The sequence below is a fragment of the Cololabis saira genome, chromosome 15 (genome assembly GCF_033807715.1).
Source record: "Cololabis saira isolate AMF1-May2022 chromosome 15, fColSai1.1, whole genome shotgun sequence".
Lineage (NCBI taxonomy): Eukaryota > Metazoa > Chordata > Actinopteri > Beloniformes > Belonidae > Cololabis > Cololabis saira.
The window spans coordinates 19,513,536-19,538,073 of record NC_084601.1 but is presented as its reverse complement, the minus strand read 5'-3'; the positions used below and the strand labels follow the sequence as shown (position 1 = coordinate 19,538,073).

Sequence of the window (24,538 nt, the reverse complement as noted above, 5' to 3'; positions counted from 1 at the left end):
ACCATCACAATGACTCTGGAAATATGATATTAAGGTGGAAAAGTTACATAGTGCTGCTTTAAGTCAAGATGGGAGATACTCCCAAAAGTGATGGAGAATATAAGAGCAAAGATCCTGTGGGACTTCCAACTCACGACTGATAAACTCTTGGCTAACTAACCAGCGTAACTTTTGAGGTGGTCCACAACTTGCAGACCAAAGCAGCAGTGATACAGATAGCAATCCCAAGTAAGAGCTAAAGGCAAAAACAGAAAAGATGTGGCACATGAAAACGGTGGTGCCAGAAGTCCCAGAAGCAGCAAAGATGCTGCGTAGAACCCTGAAGCTCCCGGGCCTGTGGTAGAGGATTTGGAAAGACGATGAGTGAGGTTACACATATAAACATACATACATACACACACACTGCCTAGTTGGTGAAACTGGATATATGAATGACACCATGGCTTCGAAAGAAAAGATTAATGAAAAAAAAGGCAAGACATAGTGGAACAAAAGGATCAGCACTGAAGGAGCTGAGATGGTTGTTGTGCTTCCTCTTTACAATGTACAGTTGCAATGGATCAAAACTAAAATGTAGTAAAGTTTTACATGCTAAAGTCAAGCGATAAATGAACTTAACCAAAGGTCTACAGTCATAGTCATAGTTTTCCACTTCTGAACGACAGAAACGGTCCAGGTAACGGTTTTCTGCAGCTAGTGACTGGAACACACTACAAAACACTAAAACTCTCTGCCCTCATATCACAGTCTGTCTTCAAACAAAACCTGCAACTAATTGCAGTTGACTCTTGCACCCGTTGACCCCTTCCCTTCTCCCCTCAAAGTGCTTATGTTCTTTGTTCAGGCTGCATTTGCAAATAAGAATTGGTTCTTAAATTGCTTGCTTGGGTAAATAAAGGTTATATAAAAATAAAAAACACTCTGCAAACATGGTTCAAACAGGGAGCGCCATCGTTTGTATGACTTTAAAACTTTAGAATTGAAAAAAGGTGAACTTCTTTGATGGATTTTGAAGTATTATTGAATTTAATAATTGAGAAAGGTTAAAATTCAGAAAAAAAAAAGGAAAAAAAAACATTTCCTGTGTCCTCGGGTGGCTGAAAAGAAAAGCAATTCCCATCAAAACCATCAAACTTACTTCACCATTATATCCTCATAAGAACTGGTAGTTCAGTTCCTGATGCATGCTAATTAAAAATGCAAAAACATAAAATAAAAAAAGCTGAGCAGTTCTAACTGTAACCAGAGCAGAGCCAGCTTTCTTCATGTTAAATATACCCCAGTTAGATCAACACAGAGGCCCGAGTCAGGTATGTTTACCTGACAGCCTGGATGTGCATGGGCTGAGAGTGCTTCAGCTTCTCCCTGGAGGGGGAGCAGGGGGGCAGCGGCGGGGTGTGCCGGCGGTGCACGTGGCTGTGGCCCATGTAACCCGGGTGGACGTGGTGGTGCTGGTGATGCTGCTGCTGCGGGCTGTGAGCATGACCGTTGTTCAGGAGCAGAGCCGTGTCCGCCTGCGTGGAGTGAACGCTCTCCATGGACGAGTTCATGTCGTTCACCAGCTGCTCCAGGTCCACGTCGTCGTCTGTGGAGGCAGCTGGATGAGAGACGGAGGGAGGACAGACAGACAGACGGCAGTGAGGGACAGGTAATCACGAGTGCCGCATCCTTTCTCTGTTCCATCTCTGGCTTGAAACGTCACGGAAGTGAACAGGCAACCAGGTTTTTCATGCCGAACAACATCAAGTTAACAGATTTTACAAGCTACGGGGGTTTAGGTGGTGCCATTTACCTGTGGCTAATGAACCTTCAGTGAATTTACATTTCCCAGAAGGGATGAATATAGAAGTAGGGTTGTGTTTGTGCGCGTGTGTGTGCGTGTGTCCTTTTAAGTGCTAATCTGAGGACCCCTGGCCTGAATGTTCAGGGTATTGACAGGGATACGCTCAGAACAGTAGTCGATTGAGTTTGAGAGGGGTATTAATTCAGGGCTGATATCACGATCAGCAGCTTCCTTTGTGGCCATTTCACACTTTTACGTACATTATAGACAAACTGAATTAACAACTACATCACTCCTTCTGAAAAGCATCTACAAAGACTTTCTCCCTTCCCAGCTTTTATCCTACCAATCATTTCTAAAAATGTGAGTTTGCATCTTACTATAATTTGCCTTACTCTAAAAGTAGATCAATAATGTAACTGCATCCCTACTTTCCATAAGAATGCTGCACTATTCTGTAAAACAAAAACACCACAGAGTAGAAAAGTGGAGACATCCTACAGAGATGAAAGGCGACCACTCTGCAACTCCACGATACGGCAGTCAAACAACAGCAAAAACATCACTTTCTCCAACACCTTAATGTTGTCTTACCTTTGAAATGTTACCATCATAAATCATATTCCAGTGAATACTCCACGTAGGAAGGTGTCCCTCTTCCATGCCCTCTGTCTACCGAATTATCACCCCTGAGCAAACGCCAGTATTAACCCTTAAAGCAACTGGATTTTGGTTTATTTTGATTGTATTGGCTTTGCCTGTCCAATACAAACCCCCCCCCCTTTTTTTTTTTAATTGACACTGTAAACTCCTTCCACTCACGCTAGCAGCTCTTCCTCCACCTGCCTCCTCGAGTTCGTACGAGCAGCAACCCACCGGCCGACTACATCAAACCTGTGTGAAACAGCGCTCCAGCAAGCTCCTGCAAGTCAGCTGTTAGCGCTCGTCTTTTCACTTGAACCATAATTAATTTACTAAATCCTCCCGGGATTTGAGAGGCTTACTTTAAGTGACCCTCGAGGCTAAGTGACTTGATTTCATTTGCTCCTGTATGATGTTGAAAGACTAAACTTCATCGCTAAATGATTTCAAATAAACCTCACATAGAAATCACGAAGACAACACTCATTACTTTGTGCTTATGAGCTTACATCGATACATTCTAGGAGTTTAAACCTCTAACAAGCTAATGTGCACTGTCAGCTTATCATTAAAAAAATGTACCAGCGGGACAGAAATCCCTTTAATAAAGCCAGTCTTACATTAGGGAAGGAATAAGCCCTCTGAAATATCCTTACAAGTGCACCCTCAGTTTCTGAGTGAGTGTGTGTGTGTCTAAAGCCCTTCGGTTCTCAGTAAGTACCAGCCCAACGCCACACACACAGAATTCCTAACATTCCTGTTGGAAGAAATTAGAGCGCTCTGGGAACGTTAACCAGCCTGTTCGTGGCACATGGTGCCCAGAAAGGACCGAGCAGAACAGCAAAACACAACACCTGAAGCACACTTGCAGGCAGGATTGGCACGATGCCGTGCACATGAACTTGTGCATCGATTGCACGACAAAATGAAAGTAAAGCACTATATGGTGTGCAAAGAGCAAAAAAGCAGTAAGTAACTCATCTTAGATGACTAACAGAGGTGCAAAACACTGAAATAGGCTTTTTACAGGTTAACGTCAGCATGCTCACAGTGAGCTGGGCAGTACTCTGAAACATTTGTGTTTCCATTTCACCAGCAGGCATGAAGAGGCGCTATGAAAATTACGGGATTTGTGAAACTATTTCAAAGATCAAATAGGAAACTTCAAAAGTGCCAATTAGGGCTGTTCGATTAATCGATTTTAAATCGTAATCGCGAATATGTAATTAGAACGATGTTAAAACTTGAAAATCGTAAAATCGATTTTTCACTTTTTTTTTTTTAATTTTTAATTTTTTTTTACCTTGTCTGCACACATATTAATGATTGATACCATATTAATGATTGATGGAAATACCTCTCAATACCTGCAACAAGTGCCCCATGGGAGAGGCTCTTTAGTGTAGGAGGGGGCGTTGTAACATGCCACCGGGCATCCCTCAAGCCAGATGCGGTAGACCGGCTCGTGTTCCTTGCAAAAAACTTGCAAATGTGAATAGCAAATGTAATGACTGACATTACACACCTCTACCTCCTTCATGGGTTGTATTATCATTTAGCATGCAAAGACCCAGTTTAGTTTAATTAGAAAATGTCTTGTTTTATTTAATTGGAAATATAACTTACTGTATGTTTGCAAGTGCTGATTTGCTGATTTTTTTTTTTTTCAGAGATAAAACTTTATATTTTATTATATTTTTTAAAACTTTTTTTCAACTTATTTTACAGAGTTTTGCACTTTATTCATTCATTTTTGGTTTAATAAGAGCAAAGTTTGCACTTAAAGCCCAATGGGGCAAATGTTCAATAAAAAAACAGCATATTTGAAATCATTTCTTTGCCTTTTGTCAATTCACAAAATAATCGTAATCGAAAATCGGATTTTGAGAGAAAAAAATCGAGATTTTATTTTTGGGCAAAATCGAACAGCCCTAGTCCCAATCATCAAACTTGATGGCAGGCTGGACTGACAAACTGGCAGGAGTTCATGAGTTAGCTGTATAGGGGGGTGCAGATGGGTGAAGACCAGCTGTGGTTCCCTCCCCGGCATCGGGCTCAGGTTAACCAAGCCTTTAATAACATCACACAGCTGATCTGATTAGGACTTGAGCTTGGCGCTGATGCTACCTGGGCCCGCTGGTTTAACTTGGCTTGATCCTCCTTTCTCATCAACTCGTGTTGAGAAAACAAATAGGTCGGGGCAGGAGGACAGTGGGGTGAAGGTGGGGGGTTTGGATGAGGACAGACTCCTGGGAAAAGTCTGGTCAAGCTGGGGCCGGAGCCGCTTATATCCGTTTAATTAGTCTCAAGTTTTAACGTTTCTTATTTTATTGTGAAGCGCTTTCCTATTCAATCTGGAGTTCTGCATTCTGAGTAGAAAGTACGTTTTTATAAGCTTGTGGGACTGTATTTTAGGTATATTTTCAACGAGAAAATGTGTACGGGATATTAGATTTGACACCTGGAATGGAGATGTTCCCACATTAAGCACCACCCTTGTCACGATGTATTTAGTCAGGCCATTTTACTGCGATCACTTTCCGTTAGTCCTGGTGGATTATGCAATGAAAATCCCTGAAACCAGCGCCTCTGTGAAGCTGCCGAGCATTACTGTATAGCATGCAGAACTGGCAGTATTTATGACATCTTTCTAGCTAAAGCACAGACACATTCTGGCTCACAAGGGCAAGTGGGTGATGTTTTCAACACCCAGAGAACTCGGACCACCGCTTGGTGGAGTTGACCAGTGCTGATCCAGGATGAGAATTTGAAGTCAAAGATGTTCACTCTCAAGGATGAACACAATGGAGATTAGTGTTGTTTCTGTCAGCCTGTTTCAATTTTAGTTTTAGTCTCGTCTTTGGGTCCATCTATCATTTTAGTTTTTATTAGTTTTAGTCACGTTCATTCTCCTTTTAGTCGTGTCCAGTTTCAGTCGACTAAAAGTCTGAGCATTTTAGTCTTTTTTAGTCAGAATTGTCCAGGACCATTTTAGTCTCGTTTCAGTCAAAGATTGTATTTAGTCAAACCCATTTTACAATTCAAACAAGGTTATCTTATTATTATATTATTGTTACCTTATAGACTCAAGAATACATTCATTCCAGATACAGAAGACACTAATTTGAGTTTACAACATATTTATTTTTCCGCATTTCTCCCCATCTTTTTTGACGACACATTTGGTTTTCTTTTCCACATCTATGTAGGAAAGTGTATCCAAAGATGGTCTTTTCTTCTTCCCCCAACCCCAGAGAAGATCCCTGCGTTTCTCTATGTAACTTTGTTTTTAATTGACGTGAACCTAGAGCTCTGCGTTAACGGCATCAGCCTCTAACCTGCAGCTGCATCTTCTGGATCTGATTCCCCGCTGCAGCGACTGGGATTGAGGACGTGACGTCACCCAGCAGCAGAACTAAACCAGAGGAAACTACTGAAAACATGGATATTAAAGATCTTTGGTAGAACATTTCGTCTCGTTTCGTCTACGATATTGCATTATATATTTAATTAACCTTATCGTCACATGACCAGCATTTTCATTGCGTCTCGTCTCGTTTTCCTCAGGTGATAAAGGTCCGTTGACGATGATATTTAGTCATAATTTTCGTTGACGAGAGCAACTTTAATGGAGATAAATGGCAAGAAACTTCTGTGCAGGTGGTTCACCAGAACTCCAGAGGATTTTAACCACCAGCCAACTATTAACTCGGACACTTGTCGAGAGACAAATTGCTCCTAGAACCAGAACGTCATCACATCATCATCACAATAAAGCTATGACAGTTCTTAAAATGCTTGCAATGCTTTGAACACCCAACTCCGAGCTACTTGCCAAGTGGCAGGAGGTGTTGAGTATTGGGATGAACATTCTGGCGGAGGCAGGTAAACACCGATCCACCACTTTAACCCTCAGGAAGCCTGGAGAGCGATTGTGTCCATCCCTCTGGTAAGTACAGCGAGCTACAGACAATCTTAGGCCAGAGGTGTCACATTTCACCACTTCCAGTCCGCTCCGTTGTGATCACCATGTCACTCCCTATCAGCAGAGCACACGTTGCCCGTGTCACTAAAATACTTTTGCACACGTTCCCTCGATGCGAGGACTCGCAAGCTGAGGCTCTCCTGGGTAAGACAGTGCATTCGGTAATCATGCATTCAAAGGGAAAAAATGTTTTAAAAGGAAATCCATGTAGGACCCGAGAGTAAAAGAAGGAGAGCCTAGCCTTGCTCAACATGCATATATATTTAAACCAAAAGGGATGAATATATGATTCTGTGTGTATATCGTTACATGGTTAACGCATATTCCACTTTCTTAGAGCGATATGGCACACCTCATATTTTTACAAAAGGTGAAGTTGATCAAACCCTACTGCCACACCCTCCTGTCTTAAGACTCGACGGAGATTAAAGAACAAAAAAAAGAAGAAAAACAAGTTCTTTCACACTTCAGTTTGTACACATTTGGATTTTCCGTGTGCCAGTCACCTGAAGACTACTAGATAGAGCATCCACATCACGCATATGCTGTCGTCCATCTGGATCAGGGGTCGGCAACCCGCGGCTCCAGAGCCGCATGCGGATCTTTAGCGCCACCCTAGTGGCTCCTGGAGCTTTTTCAAAAATGTTTTCCTTTTTTTTCCCTTTTTATTCTTTTTTTTCCTCTTTTTTTCTTTCTTTTCTTGTTTTTTTTGCTTTTTTTCTTCTTTTTTTCCCTTTTTTCTTCTTTTTTTCATCCTTTTTTTCCTCTTTCTTTGTCTTTATTTTCTCTTTTTTTTCTTTCTTTTCTTGTTTTTTTTCTTTTTTCTTCTTTCTTTCCTTTTTTTCCTCTTTTTTTTCTTCCTTTTTCCTTTCCTTTTTAATCTCGACATTTCTGCTTTTTTCTCGACATTTCGACTTTTTTCTCAACATTTCGACTTTTTTTCTCAACATTTCAACTTTTTTCTCAACATTTCGACTTTTTTCTCAACATTTGAACCTTTTTCTCGAGATTGTACTTCAACATTAATCTCAACATTTTGACTTTTTTCTCTAAATATTGACTTTTTTCTCCACATTTTGACTTTTTTTTTTCGACATTTCTCCTTTCACCATTTGTCTTCATTCTAAGGTTTATACAAGACCTTTCATTTTTTGCGGCTCCAGACATATTCGTTTTTTGTGTTTTTGGTCCAATATGGCTCTTTCAACATTTTGGGTTGCCGACCCCTGATCTGGATGATGTCATGGTGTGCAGCGACACAAAGGCAGGGTTTAAGCAGCAGGTGGCTGCGGTGTTCGAACGGCTGGGCTCGCCGCCAACAGGATGAAGTGTGCAGTTGGACCGAAGCAGGAACAGTGTCCGGGGTACTCTCGGGGTTGTGCGGCTTCCGACTGCAATGATTGCAGCCTGTCAAAGCCCGAGACCAAAAACAGAGATGAGGCATTTCTTGAGGCTGACCAGATTATATGAGGGGTTCATCTCAGACTCTGCTGACCTGACCAGCTCCTTGACCGACCTAACCTAAAAGGGAGCCGCAGATCTAGTCCAGAGGGCGGATCAGTGTCAGGCGGCATGTGAGGAGATTAATCACGCTGTCTGTGGAAAACCACCATTTCACATGCCTGACTTTTTCTTTACCTCCCATCCTGCAGACTGATGCGTTGCACAGAGGGAGGGAAGCTGTTTTGTTCAAAAGGTCAGCCACAGGACACTCAGCCCAAGTCATGCATTTGGCAGGGAAGTCCTGCTCAGCTTTAGGTGAGAAGGGAGGGGGGGGTGATTCAGGAAACAGATTGGTTTAGCTGCAACCTGTTGGTAATTGCTTTGTTTGTAGTGGTACGGTGCTACAAAAAAAAAAAGCTCCACTGCTCAGGCAGCAAGGACAGAGTTGACGTCACTGACCATGTATAACCTATATAACAAAAATCTTGCAAAAACAGGTCTATAATCCAATCCTAGTGTTCAATCTGCAGCACCAAAGCTCCAATTACTGTAATTTTCTCCATGAAAAATACAGAAAGATCATTATCAACTGGGTCCTATTTAGAGTGGCAAAGATTTGACTTTGGGCTGCGTAGCTTCAGCTGGTGAATCCAGAGCTGTGTGGACATTATGTAAATGCGTAATTCATCACCATCTTGGCAAAGCACAGTAGCTACATTTAAAATGGCATTTTAATGTCTGCTAATGGGACGAGCTTTAAGCCTTTGAGTTGCTCTGGTCAGTGCTTCAATACCACTTTATCTTTCAGGCTACTGGTGTTTTAGATAAAAACTGTAGCCTTATGCAGTTTTAAGAGGATAATGATGGTTTCAATGGCATTCCTCTACCTCCTCCTGTGGCTGGCTTGGCCCATGCTGCACTCTTGGCTCAAGACGGGGAACCCAGAGGACATATAGAGAGAAAATACCTTCTCCCTCTCGTCCACTAAGTTTGACTTGGAATGCTGCAGCAGTCTGGTTAGCATCTGACAACAAAACATGCCATACAAAAGTGGCCAGCTCATTCCTCAGAGATGCCAAAAAACACTGAATGAGTGCATGCAATCCCTGGCCACGAAAACCAGAAATTGTTGATCTCTGACAGCTGTCTAGGGGTCAGTCATGAGAGCAGGATGTTCAGGATTTTGGGGACAAAGTGCAACTAGGTTTTTCGATTATGAAAAGGAACAACACGTTACATTTTGCATGAAAAACGCGGTGTTTGCAAAGTGAAAAATACTTTTTAATTGTACATTCATAAATTGTACTAAATGTAGCCCATGTCTGAAAAAGTGAAAGTGTGCTCTCAGACAACTGCCATGACATATAAATCTGGTTGTGGACTATAAATTTGTATTCATTTTCTACTTTAACAATGAGCATTGACACTTGCAGTCGCCAGACTGTTTATTGGCTTCAACTGGTGTAACTAATAACGTCTGGTAGGGGGTAGGCTTGGTTTGGGTTAAACCTATAAATTAAATAAAGACATTGAATAAAACATTGACTCTGGCACTAGTTGGCTCATGTATGTTGTGCATCATCATGCAGACAAGATCTCCTCAGATGATCAAATACACAAATGGGGCTTGATTCAATTAATGGCTGCAGCTCCAGGCTGATGTGAGGCGTCTCTGCTGTGCAAAGCCAGAAGGAATCACCTCGTGTACCGAAATGTAAGGAAGATGTGGGATGATCTCTCCATATGAGGAGGAAATGTAACATCTTAACAAAAAGAAGAGAAAAAACAGGGTCATTTTGAATTTGGCAGCAACGCATCTCCAGAAAGCTGAGAGAGGACAATTTTAACCACCGTTTGCTCTTTTATCCACGGTACATGTACATCTGGCAACTGAGACGACTACTTGCTGGAGTTTTTAGGAGAGTTCTGTCGTCTGTTTAAGGATTCAAGCTGCTCAATGTTCCTAAATCTTCTTTGTCATATTCTTTTCATTTAATGATGTACCCAACATTTTTATTGGGCTTCTCATATTTCCCAGAATCTACTGAAAGGATATTATGCACTACAGATGATGAAATATTCCATATCTGCACCTTAATGCATAAGAACAAATGCGTCACAATTTTTACTTAGATGTGAGCCTACTAAAATTCAAACATTAAACTGAAAAAAAAAAACAAAAAAACAAAAAACAACTGAATTTAAAAAAAGAACATTTTAAAATGGTGTAAAGGCATCATTATTGATAGATGATTATGAAGAAGAATTACAACTGGCGTGTCATGTTCCTCACTTATTAACCTGTATTTCAACAATCCTTGTCTGGTCAAACCTGGCATTAACATGCATCCTGAGAAATGCAATCACAAGTGGCCGGCGCTTAGTGCATGTTCACACCTAATATTAAAAAGTTCACCCAAATGGGTCCTAAGCGGTCACATGTGACCCCAACGCTGATGCCATAAAAGTACATTTTATTTTTGCTTGCAAAAATTAAATCGTTAATAACCTAAAAGAATAACTGAAAATAAGAAGTTGTGACCAGAAATAATATAAAAAAGATCTGCCACAGATGGATCCAAAATGACTTTTGTGTTCAGACAATGAAGAGAATGTGGACACAAGTGTCCCAAGACCACGATCACATGTGTGCACAAGTGATCGAACCTGAAATCGATTCAGATACGTCCTGAAATGTGTTCAGAACATGGACACTTGTAGCTGAATTTTCTGGAATCTATTTTAATACAAAGAGTCATTATTATGTTTCCAGCTACTGTGAAACAGATATGAAATAGTCAATTTATTTTTTGAGTGGATGATAATCAGTAAGACATTGACCTGTTATATATATATATATATATATATATATATATATATATATATATATATATATATATATATATATATATATATAATAAAAATGCACCCTGACCAATCATATGTGATTACCACAGAGGTTTGACATCACTATCATAACATATGATGGGAGCTGAAATAAAACCAGCCTGTCAATTAAGCTTCATTTGTTACCTGTGGAGACAAGAAAATACTTAGCAGTCACGATAACGCTAAGATTTAGATTTTATATGTCCCATATAAATATGGGACATCATTCATCTTATTATCCTCTTAACATCACTGAATGTTAACAGAATGAACATGCATTAATATCCAGCTCCATACACATGCCCTACTTACTATGAGCCCTACTTCTACCCTGTGCCAGTTGACCTACAGACCTCTAAAAAAAATCCAGTTCCTTGTATTTATAGTACTGTCACATAACCACGGCAGCCTGGCATCAGCAGAGCAGATCAATGTGATAAACAATTCAGAGGAGGAAGGAGAAAATGATTTTCCTTCAGGTCAGCTATGTTTAAGGTTTTCTAAAATGACTGAATGGATTTATGATGGGCGTGTGTGTGAGTGTTAGTGAGAGCGAGAATGACCTCTCCATCTGGTGCAAAGTATGCAGAAATGGAAGAAGGCAGTTTCCTAGATGTACTGGAAGATAAACAAAGGGAGGGAGAAACTTCTAGGAAGTCCAGAAGAGCATTACGTGGGCTGGCAAAAAGGTGTTGGCTGCAACAGGACCCCATAAATCCCATCAAGACGAGCACATAAAAAGGGAGAAAGGCCTGAAATATGGATGGAACAAAAGCTGCATGACACAGGAAAAACTCGACAGAGCAAACTACCTAGGACTTTGGGATTTTTTTCTTTTTGAATGTGAGCTCCTATCTTGAACGTTACAACTGATGCAGAAATGCCCCCCACGTAAAGCAGGAACATAGCTAGGTTGGTCCACAAAGACAGGATGGGTCTAGCCGCCCCATTGTTATCACCAGGATGAGTGGGGAATGTCGGGAAGATCTGAGAGGAGGCCCACTTGACCAATCAGGAAACAGCGTCATTATTCTGGTTCTGAGAGGTCAGTCCAGTGTAATGGGAGACCTTGTTGCTTCTCTATTTCCAAATCAGACAAAATTAGGTTGAAATAAGTGTTATTTATGGTTCTATATAGCAACTACACACATCGCCTATGAACAGAACCTACACTGATATACTTGTATACTTGTTTGTAGTCGTTTGTGATGGTTTGTAATTACACCTCCAAACACTAAGTGATGTGGGTTCCTATTTAAGGTAGCTAAGAGAGCAACAGAGCAAATTAAGCATATCCTATAAATATTGAGCAGGAGATTTTTTTTTTTTTCTCACCGGACATTTATGAAATCTTTCCTTCTGACGTAAAAAAAAAAACAGTGCTGAAAAAAGTATAATGCTAACAAGTGGACCAATCACATTTGTTGCAGTCTACATCAACGCAACAGGTAGTTTCTGGAAAGGTGCAAATCAGACTAGACTAGAGCAAAGGTCAAGACAAAGGGTTCCCCCTACAGTGTGTGTACGTAGCCAGTTCTACGAATATGGAAAACTGCTTCAAGACTAGTTTTACGATCAAATATTGACAATTATGTTCTCATTTCATCAATCCAGTCTATTCAGCAATTAAGACATTGCTCAGGATAGTAGCGCATCCTGTCTCATCAAAGAGGGCTCAATGTTTTCTTCAGGAAAGACGCGTCTCCTCAACAGGACGGCCACTAAACAGCGTGGATGTGAATCTTATTGAAGATTTATGGCTGAAACTGGGAAGAAGATTCATGACGAGGCCACATCCTGCAAAGTTAACCATCAACTGCTACTGGTCAAATTTTTTAAACTAATGTATGGAGGATGTTGTTTTTCAATAAGGAAGCCCATGCCTTAAAGAGGTGTAGCTGCCATAAGAGCCGGAGGACATACAGCTATGTACTCGGAGGGATTTCTGTGGTTCACAGTTCAAAACTGTTTTTCTTTTTATTCATCTGGAAGAAAAATTGCCAGTAAAATATCTATCTTATTAAACTTTTAATGTATGCTTTACAAAGCAAGAATGTTCAGCTGTTAAATGAAATAGTTTTATGTCACGACTTCAACAAATTCAAACAGCTGAATGAAGATTGTCCAGAAGTGGTGATTCTACTTGTTTTGCCAGAGGTTGTACAAACCCTCAGATGTTCTTCAACCACTCCCTAACTGGTTAGAGCTCTCTTGGCAGGATGACGAGGTCCTACAAAATATTAAGCGGCTCATAATATTATGGTTTGGGATATGTTCTCAGAACTTTTCGCCCCCTTTACAAGTCCCCTTAATCACTATATTTCGCATAATCCTGCTGATGTTACTCAATAAATCTAGCCTTGGCCGGATTTCAAAAAAGGCGAGCGAGTTACCATGGTGATGCGGCAAGGCTTGACTGGATGAGCGTTGAAAGTCTGAAACAATCAGCTCCTCAGGCCTGCGAGAGGAAGTGCGCTCCATCCTTTCCTGTCAAAAGACAAAACAAGATACTTTTCTTCATATTTTGTTGAATGGTGACACAACGCCTTATTTTCAGAGGTCAGATAGCCAGATAAAAGTTGGGTTCCTGTGCTCGCAAGACACATCACGTCACACATTCAAGCGCCATGACATGAAATTTTACCAAATGAAACATATCCTGTAGTTTGTCTGTCTATGAATTTCTTTTCTTTTCTTTTTAAACAGATACAAAGATTCACAACATCCCTAGAAAACTGAAACCATTCCACATTCCTGGAGACAAACTGTCATGTTCCTTATACATTGTATAATTTGAAGCAGCTTTGAGGTAAGAAGGCTGCAGAGGAGAAATGGAGGAAAAAAGCCAAACTCTAAATCTTCCATTTTCCAGGAAAAAGAATAACGTGGAAGCATTGCTTCCAGGAACTGCTCGTGGCCAGAGGTTATATTGTGCATGCACGCACATACACACCCACTCGCAACTCCCCTCTGTGACTCGAAAACATCCATAAATGCCTTGAGTAAGATTTATAGCTCTGAAAAGAAGCAGCCAAAAGCTTTCCAAGGAAGGCAGCTTGGCTGCAGAGCCTGTGAGCTGACTGCAGACTTCAGCTCGAGCTGTGGTACAACAACTTAGTTACAGAAAACACACTGGGACACAGTGAAAAGTATTTATCCAAAACTCTAACCAGTTCTACAAAAGAAACAAGGCACTGCTGACACAGATCAATAAAAGCTCCAATGAACTTTCTGACTCTAAAATCATTAAAGTCTCCATGAAATCAAATTTCAACATTCAAAAAGTTTTTCATGCACATTTTTTTGTTCCAATAAATCACAAGTTTCATAATCACAATATTTGTTTCTGGTGCGGCCATCCAGCCAGATGACAAAATAAGATAAAAATAGACCACGGAAGTCTAATTGATGTATTGATGACTTTCACATGTGTCTGTGGGATAATTTCATTTTGTATCAACGCTATTGGATCGTTCATCAATAAATCTACGTAGGGCCATGAATCATTACAGCCCTACTAACTGGGCAGCAATATCAAAGCAATCCTTTACGAGGTATGCTTAATTGAATTTCAAAGTTCCAAGTTTTGTTTTAAAAAAATGGAGGTAGAGGCAGAGCAGAAACGTAGTTCCAAGTGTGGGGAAAAGAGCATAGACAAAGACTTCTCTGCAGGCCTTTTCATGTAAATCAATCAAATATTATTTCAATAAACTGATGCCTTCAGACAAATCTAATACAAACAGGATTGTATCCAGGTTCATACATAGCGATCATACACTGCTCGAAAAAATAAAGATAACACAAAAATAAGACATCCCAGATCTGAATGAATTATTCTTATTAAATACTTTCTTATTATCAACGGAAATCAAATTTAGGTCTGGATTTGTAGTCACACTCAAAATTAAAGTGGAAAAACACACTACAGGCTGATCCAACTTTGATGTAATGTCCTTAAAACATGACAAAATGAGGCTCAGTAGTGGGTGTCGCCTCCACGTGCCTGTGCAAATGGAAGTGTGGTTGACTGAGTTTCATTCTGTTGTTTAAGTGTACCCTTTATTTCTTTGAGCAGTATATATTAAAAATCCTCTGGCCCTTACCAGGTCTTAAAATTCAGTACATACAACCTTTTACAGGCCCAAAGCAAAAAGGAAAAAAAGAAAAAGCAAAAGGACACTGGAGAAATTTGAGTGATAAACCATAATTCAGCAGCTCATAAAAACATTTACAACTTGATCATTTTCTATACGGCACCAGTCTCATACATAGTTGTAGAGAAATGTTGGCCCATTGCTCTTTAGTTCACTTAAAGTTTGCACGCATTCGTTTATGCACATGTCTCCGAATGTCCTGTCATAGCATTTAAAATGGGTAGGGGTGTGGACTTGGACTTTTTCACTAATTCTGTTATATATTTGCTGGCGTACCTGTGATAACTGTCCTGACGTATCATTGCTTTTCAGCCAAACTTTAGCCGTCACATGACCTCTGATTTGAGTCTAATTTGGTATGTAGGGGGGTTGATAGTCGACTCAATGCAACCAAGTTCTGTGGCTGGCACACAAGTCCAATTCATCACCCTTACACTGTGCTTGACAGTTGGCATGAAGTGTTAGTCATGTTATCTTGTTTGATAATATGCACTGTGTGCATTTCTTTTTAACGATTACATTACTGCACAAGCAAAAGATTAGAAGTCACGGGGTGATTTACAATGAGAATGTTTACAAAACATGCAACATTAATCCAGCCAATGTGGTAGATTTTTTAGTGTGAAGCTGTTGGGTCAAGTAATACTGCCATCCATACAACTAGAAGATGTTTGTAGATTGCTGTTTTACTAGAAATTCCTTTCATTTCCATTCTGTTTGTGAAATGTGAAGTTTAAAAAATGATATATTATATATATATATATATATATATATAATATGCAACCGTATACACGTAGCCTCCTGACAATCAGATGATGAGACGCATCTAAGCATCATCCCATAACTGCAACAGCTGCATGAGTAGACGGCGTTTGATGGAGATTTTGAAGGTCAGTGCAGATGAAACAGCATGTAGAATTTGACTTTAGTTTAGATGAGACTTATTTTGCTCATTTTTTGGGGGGAGTTTAAAAGTTGCCGAAGCAATGGTAACCTGTAGCTCAAAGCAAAACTAATCGTGGTTCAAATGTTTCATTCAGTATAAACTGAATGTATAATTAAAATGTAATATGAAATGATGAATAATTAATGAACAATGAGAGAACTAATCGCTTTGAAAACTTTGATTTGTAATTAACCCACCTGCTAGCTCCGTGGAATCCATGTTCATGTGGCAGTTTGTAGCAAAACAAACAAACAAAAAAATTCTCAACGGGTTTATCTGCTTAGTAAAACCACAGTACAGTTTAAAACTACAAATTAACTTTTTTGTCGATCCTTCATATGTTCATATTCAATTACAACCATCTTCCTTTGCACTGACTATAGGTCAGTGCAGCACCTTTTATAGTTTATTCTAATCATTACATTTTTTGGAATCATATATGAAATATTATAATTTATTATTCAATAGGACTGGGCCAGTGCAAGATCAGCCAGCTTTGGATTTGCGGATGTACAATTTCTTTGCAGTCTGGAGGTGGAGAGGTGAACATCTACTGCTGTGACTGCAGCTGAAAGCGGCTGCTGTGCAGCACCGGCTGCTCGCTGAGAAGAAAGCGAGAGCGATACCAGTCTTCTAGTCACCAAAAGTCTTCAATGACACCTGACCAAAGTTGCTAGATTTGTCACTTGTCTAACTTGTCAAACTTAGTTATTAACACTGACGTCAGCTCACTAGCTACAATTGCTAGTCTCGGTTGAAGGTTACGCCTACTCTCGGTCTGACGCAAACCAACGCTAAAAATGATTGACAAACAATAATTATCTGAATAAACTATAAATTATTAATAAGTAATGTAATTCAGTAAAATCAAAAATGGTCCAACCATCCAATCCAACCATTTACACACCTGATCCCAATTGTTTGGAATAAATGCGAAGACATCAAGTCTATACAAGGAAGCAAGGAAAGAAGCTTGGCTTTTAAAAGGCTGCTAGTTATTTGTGCTATCAGCGCAGCATATACGCCGACTCCAAAATCCACCACTGAAGTTGAAATTTTTCTGTGCACCAAAAGTAAATACCACTCCGAAAAGCATCTGAAGGAGTAGTTTGTCATTACATATCAGACTGCAGAGTTTCCCATAGGAATGAATGGACTTCTGGAAGGATCAGTCGAGCAACAGGAACAAGATGTTACACCCGTTTCAAGTCCCACTGTAAGGACATTGGTGATTTCCACAATGCAGCTTTCTTGAATTTTAGTCGCTAACTTCCGGTAACTTCTCACTATATCACGGAAATACTTCTTGAAGTCAAAAATGGCAAAGGAAATCTTTCAATCATCTTAATTAACGTAAGTTGCTGTGGAGAGACATTTTGACATCTCTTTCGTTCTAAGAAAGCTTCTCGCATGGCCTCAATAGCCCACAGCTTAATCTGCATAGTTTTTTAGCATTAAAAACTACACTTCTTCAAAAGCAAAAAGGAAGAAAAAAGAAAAAAGGGTGTGCCCACTGTCACTAATCTCCGAAGACAGAGGGACTGTGGTCCAGGAGCAGATAGGCAGTTCAGGAACAAATGGTACAAACACTTATCTTGGAGGAAGAGTTGTTTAATATTCAATTCTTTTTGCTTATCTGGACAACTGAAGGCATAATTCAGACTTTGTGTCTTTTAGTGCTATACAACGCGTACGCAAGCACATTTACAAACCTACACAGGGAGGTGGACAGCTAAGGAGAGGAGGTAGACAAGAGTGGCTGGCTGCTCAATCTGAGACATTTCTGGCACGGACCCAGAGTTCTGACTAAGATAGATACACCCTCGCAAACACACACATATTGGAGCCGGGCCTGGAATGGTTCCCAGATTCCCAAACATGTTCAACGTAATGTACAGAAATATGTGCACATACACTGAATAAAGGGCCCATTTGCTCCTCATCTACACACACGAACCTACAGAGAAACTCCCTGCTGTGTGTGTCATGCTGTCTCATGTCAACTGGCAAGCTTTACACCAGAACACATAGCAATGTTGTAACCCATTTCTCTCAAGTCTAGCCTTCAAACTGAGTTTTTTTTTTCACTCTGCAGGACGGAGGAACACTGTTTTCTGTGGGAATTCAGTTGACTATTCACAGTAGTCTTACTGGTGAAAAACCTTTTCCTGGATGTTAAATTAAATCAATCAAATTTGCTGCCAGTTCAACAGGGGCTGACATGAGTTTACGTTTGTACCTCCACCAAGAGGAGTAAAGCAGCGGAGGCTACGTCACCGCCATCGTCCCATCAGCCTCAGTGACACGTCACGCCATCAATAGTATGCTTTCATGCCTGTCACACAAAGTCCACAGCTTGATACTGTTGTTTGCTTAGCACTCTATTTATAGACCTCCACAATGCTCTTTAGCCAAATATTTTAGGTTACTGGAGGGTTGGAGAGGAGAAAATCCAAGCTAAAGAACAAAGGGCTCATTCTGCAGGAGTTGGACACTGGAAGTGGGACTGTTGTGTTGCAGAGATGCCATATTTCACCTAACGAGGCCAGGAGTCACTCACCGTCAAGAAGGTGGGTTTACAGAGCCACTGTACACATGACGATGTACAGTATAGAGCGGTACGTGCACCTATGTCTTCTAACGAGTCATTTTTATTAAGATTTAATCATTGAGCCTTGTCAAGCTGAAAGATATTTCCAACTAAGGCCTTATGGGTTTCCAATTAACCAAATTTTCAACAGGTTTCCATAAAAAAGCTTTGATAACTTTAAGCACAAAAATGAAGGGAGCAAGGCGGAGGAAAAAAAACATCTTACTAAGATGCTGGGCCTCAAAAATATCTTTAACACTTCTTGGTAGCAGTTGTTCAAGTCTCTAAAAGTATACTGGAGGAATAAAACACCAAAATATTAAATAAGATATTTGGTGCTTTGAATGTGATGGTGGGAATGTCGTCTAGCAAAGCTTCATTTTTGGTTCAGCTTTGTACTTTTGGAAAACGTTGGAAGGTTGAAGTCTGTTTCTTTGACAGGAAAGATCTTAACAACATTATTTGTCTTATTCTCTCCAGGTGTGGTTCTGCAATGTGAGGAGACCAACTTTGTTAAGACCAATGGTCAGCAAAGCTTGGCTAACAGCAGACAAAGAGGGAAATTGGCTCCACAGGTGGATTTATACGTGTTGGTATGGCACTGTGTTTATTTGCAAGCTGAAAACTGTCCTTAATATAACAAAACATTTTTTTTTTTTTTTTTTACCAAAAGGTAGTCAACCCTTTTGGATAACCTCTATTCACTTTAAGCAAACAAAGATGAATAAACATGCACTGAACAAAATGACTTCCATCTTTAAATGCATCTTAAAATCATTTACTGAGATGTGAATGTTAGAAATATTTATACACCATAAAGGGATCCTACCAACTCTTCACTTGGACATGGAAAACATCACTATATTTAAGGGTATCATATCTAATAATAAAAAAAGACAACAACAACAGTAACATATTTTGGAAATAAATTGAAAACATATATAGTAGAAAAATATGTAAAAGTCAAGGCTAAATCGTGCTCAACACATCTATGTGAGCTTTCACTGGATATTTCACGGAAAAATGTAGATGTCCAGTTACGTCCGAAATATAAGCACACTGACAGAGATCTTAGGATTTTACCTTCAGCGCCATAATGAGATTGAAAAAAATAATAATCGAGATGTAATAACAGTGAAGACTTTTAGCTTTAAGAGGTTTCGTGAAGACAAGCATTAAGTGAGTTCAAAACAGCATCACTGTTGAACATTATACCTCCATTTCATTTAATGAGCAATTCATTTAGTTTTAAATTTTTTTCCTTCATAAATCACTGACAAGGTTTGTGCTGTAAATATTAACACTGAGATACTTTTTTAATAAAATAGTTCATATCTCTGTTATTTTTTAAAAAAATGTGAAGACACAAAAAACGTTATGAAAAAGTTATTTTTTTATTTTTTTTATGTAAATGCAGCTGTATGTTCTAAGGGTACAGTTCATGTTTACAAGTGGGGAAAGTAATAACTGAATTAAAGAAAAAGACAAAAACAGAAGTCATTGACATGGGCAAGAGTACTTGGGTTAAATCCCCCAAATGTGACGTTCGATTAATTTTCAATTTTCCTTTTTCAGGGACTGAAAAATATTTGGAGAATTTACGAAAAAATAAAAATACTTCAGGACAAATGAAGCAGATACAAGGTTTGGAACTGATATCAGGTACTGAACTGAAATTTGACTGCTGTTCAATATAAAGTCCATGGGGATCGGAATGAAAGTGAAGGAGGCCATTGTTAGGCTGAAAAAACAACATAAATCAGCAAGAGATGGCTAAGTTTTGTATATTCAATAAAAACAAAGAAAGAGAACCATTTACTTGGTGACAGAAGCCATAAACAACTCTTCACAACATGAATAGAAGTCAAGAAAACTCTGGGATGACATGGCCAAATCATAGTCAAAATATACCATTGAGAGGCGCCTTCAGAAATGCAAATACAGAGGGTTTACAACAGCGGTTTGCTGATGACATTCAAGTAGGGAAAGCTTTATTAGACATTTTTAGGGCGTGTATGGCTGGTGTTTATCGATAATGTGACAGAATTATGATGTGTACAGAGCTTTACGCTATGCTTATATCAAGCCAAATGATACAAAAGTGATACGACAATTCTTCAGAGTGCAGATGGATAGTGACCCTAAAAATGCTGGAAAAGCAACTCAAAACTGTTTGAATGAATGGCAAAGAAACTGAATATTCTTCAATAGCCAAGTCAGTCACCTGATCTCTGCACAAATACTGTAAGCTTGGCAGAGAAGTCCCTTTATGAAGCAGCAACTTAAGGTGACTGCAGCCACAGCCTGGCAAAGCCCTGCAAAATTTAGGTACTTTGCTTAGTTCCTTTATTCCTTTATCTGAAATTAATCCTTTCATCACATTGGATTGTATATGGAGGCAAAATCATGACAGGTCTGTAACGGTCCAAATGTTTCTAGACCTAAATGCCATTTATGATTCATGTGCTACTGCACGCCTCCATCAAGTCAACATATATAGGTCACATGAAATATTTACCTGGTAGTTAGAGTGACGCAAGAAGTAGTCAGGGCATCCCGCTAAGGCCATGATGTTCCCTCCTGCAGGAAACCCTCTGACATCTGCAGCACCCTGCACAAGGAGGGACAGAGCAGAGAAATGACACTGAATAAAAAAAGAAAAAGAGGCAGATAATCACAGTTGTCACTACAGTATAAATTATATATGAAAAAGACTTTCCAATATGAACAAAATAACTGAGGAGAAAAAAAAAAAAACAGGATTTGCTACATATCATTCAATAATGATAAATATGGTGTCCTATTTCTAATAAGCTGAAACCCTACACCTGGTTCCCTCCAGAACAATAAACCTGCATGTGCAGTTGAATGTCCACGCATGGACAAACGTGTGCACACTGAATCTAGTGTAAACACAGCCTTTGTGTACAACACACACACGCACGCACACACACACACACACACACACATCAGTTCCCAAACAAAGCCTGCGGTTTAAGACTAAAAATGAAAACCTTTCCAACTTGCAGCACATGACCACTCACCACCTGCAGCCTGGTGTGGAAGGAAAACTGGGAGTTTCTTATGCAACTTGAAATAGGAGTCAGCTATTTCCTTATCTGCTGAGAGTTAACAGCTGGACGTTGTGCATGTGTGTGTATTTAAGAGCTGGATCATCACATGGTCAGTGTTAAACTTGTGTTTATTTTCCTGCATTCAAGAGAGTTAAACCTTTTCTTGTTTTTTTTTTTTTTTCCTACTTGCTGTTGGACTCGAAACGTATCCCGATCCTCTCAAAATAGACAGATAAATCATCAGCCCTGGTCAATGTCATTTTTAAATCAGATTTCTGTCTCCACATGTCTAATTGTTTTGGCCAGAAAGTCATACTCATCTGTTAGTGGAAATCCCAAAACGCCATCAGAATCCACTGCTCTCTTTAAAAACTCCCAATCTACCCATAAAAGTTCCTAAACTGGCTCAAAGATAACAACAACACTTCAGCGGAAGAGATCGCTTTACAGTATGGAACTAAAGTGTCGATTTAAGGGCAATGCACCACAAATTAATACAGAGGTTCAGCAAAATGACTATATATATGCACAAACTGAATCCTGCATCTGTCTGAGTAAATAACTCCTCACCTTTTTTTGACTCTGCTGAATCGTCTTCCTTTTCTGTCTCAGCATGTCTTCATTGTACAGGACATTATATAACAGATATCAAATGGTTCAAACAATGTCTCCCACCTCCTCCTCCTCCTCTTCCTCTCCTCTCCCCCCTTCTCTTTTCACCCCACTAATTACTGTTTCCACTGGGGCTCTGCTATCTTTAGGCCACTCTGCTGACTGAGAATGCATGTCTAAATGTGTATGCACAGTTGGACACACTTTATTTTTTCCCCCTTAATCTACAAGTTTTGTATCACCCTTTTTTTCCTTCGTATGAGCTATTCCCACCAATCCAAGCCCTGGCCAAAAGGGCAAGCCCTGTTGATAGTATGCACAGCTAATAAGCTTGAAAAGCAATGCCAAAGCTCCAAGTGCTTGACATTTACTGACATTTGTGGCTCCTCCTGCAGAGAACAGAAATAATTCAGCTTTACTGGTCATATGGGGAGATCTAGAGAATTAAACGAGCTTGCGAACAACTTAATAATGCCACATGTGGGAGGGTGTGTTTGTCCAGTGGACATGCTCATCCTACATCTCTACAAATACAAGTGGACTCTTAGTTTACAGTTGAGTATTATTTACTGATTGTACATTTATGGTTTCAAATATTTGCTTTTGTTATTATGAATTATTATTATTATTATTATTATTATTATTATTATTATTATTATATGCATTTTCCTGTGAGATCCCCCTATGATACTTCATCCTGAATCTAGCAGGAGGGAGGCAGGCGAAGATCAGCAGCATACAGAGATTTGCCTATATTAAGTCACAGTTAAAGGAGCCATATGACAGACCATCAACACACACTCAGATAGCTTATCCTCCATGGTGCAGGAGCTCCTTAACATGCTACTGGTCCAGATAACCGTCTTTACAAATGTGGGCATTAGTAGAAGAAGCACAGTTAAAGTGAGGAGAAATAACCACTCTGCAACACTGCCAGTGATGGAGCATGCAAGCTCACTCATGTTGACTTTTGCATTTAAGAGTAAAACTCCCTCCACCACCACCAGCAAATGCCATGACAGTAGGTGCATTTTTTAGAAATTACCCTCAAAAAAGGAGTGTTTTATTTAGTAGAGACGTGGTCTGTATCTATGCAGCACAATTTCTCCTCTTTCCTAACAACATCAACGCACCATCTGAAGGCGGCGTAGACTCTGCGTCGATTTAACGCAGAACCATAATTCAGGCTTGAGGCTTCACAAGTCGGTTAATAAGAAACCAGCTTGTTTGGCTACAATGGTGGAGCATGAGTTTACCAGTATGAGATAAATGAGTTCCTAGGGATCTTACGGCAGCGGGGTTTGCAGGATGCACGGCGGGCTCCGCGCGTCTGGGGCTCGGGAGGATCTCGGTGCGTCCGCCGCCGCGTCGCCTCCAGGCTCGGCTGTGCTTCTCTCGGAGCAGCAGGACGTGCACACGCCGCTCTCCCTCCGCTCTGCGACCAGCTGACCGGCCCAGGCTCGCTCCCGCGAACACACAAGCACGCAGACGCTCGGGGGCGCGGGGGCGCGCCTTCTCTCCCTGGGAGGGGCCCCGCCCATCGCCCCGCCCACTCCCCAGCGGCGCGCTGCAAACATGTCAAAACTCACCGAAACATCACATCAATCAGAGGGATAGTGGCCTGGTTTTACTGCTCATTTTATTTTAGTACGAGCTTTGTTGTGTGTCTAAATATTGAGAATGTTTCTAGTGTATTCAAAAAGTGATTTTTCTAAAAAAATGTATAGCCTTCAGAAAATCACAGTCGATTTTCCAAGTTTGATTGACACGTCCATGATTTCTTGCACGATGTAAAATTGATATGGGATGTTGAGTATTTGATCCTTCAAAATATACTACCCATGACATGAATTGCATTACACTTTGTGAACATTATACGATAAAGAGAAGAAAAAAAACAATTATAGCGCTTTATTTGATATTCATTCAGTCATTCACCTTTATTTAACCAGGCAGGTCATTAAGAACACATTCTTATTTACAATGACGGCCTGGCAAGTGACAAGGACCAATTGGGGGGAAAGGAAGTGGTTTAGGGAGTAAAACACAGTAAAATTGTTGCTCTACAAAGGTAGAAAACCATTAGGTAGCATTTTTTGGCAACGCAGCAGAAATTGGCAGAACACCGGTGTTCTGCCATTTTTTTTCTCTTTATCGTATAATGTTCACAAAGTGTAATGCAATTCATGTTATGGGTAGTGTATTTTGAAGGATCAAATACTCAACATCTCATAATATTTTACATCGTGCAAGAAATGATTGGCGTGGCAATCAAACTTTGAAAATCGACTGTGCGCATGCGCAGAACCACAAAGGCCGAGCCAGGCCCGAAGACGTGGCCTGAAGACGCGGCGGAAGACGCTGTGGCACTGGTGCCGTCAACATCAGCGCCGTCACAGAATGACAAAATGATGGAAGAA

At 40.1% G+C, this 24,538-nt stretch overlaps 1 protein-coding gene across 1 annotated transcript in view; it reads right to left on the bottom strand.

Annotated features, from left to right (window-relative positions):
- The window catches only part of LOC133460479 (growth factor receptor-bound protein 10-like), a 60,632-nt gene extending 37,019 nt beyond the window's left edge, over positions 1-23,613 (bottom strand). Inside the window, 6 exon segments of the mRNA XM_061741049.1 lie at positions 1,321-1,364; positions 1,366-1,451; positions 1,487-1,597; positions 13,136-13,229; positions 20,951-21,043; positions 23,409-23,613. Coding sequence (XP_061597033.1) covers positions 1,321-1,364; positions 1,366-1,451; positions 1,487-1,597; positions 13,136-13,229; positions 20,951-21,001 — 386 coding nt within the window. The 5' untranslated portion in view covers positions 21,002-21,043; positions 23,409-23,613.
- Between the last annotated feature and the right edge of the window lie 925 nt (positions 23,614-24,538).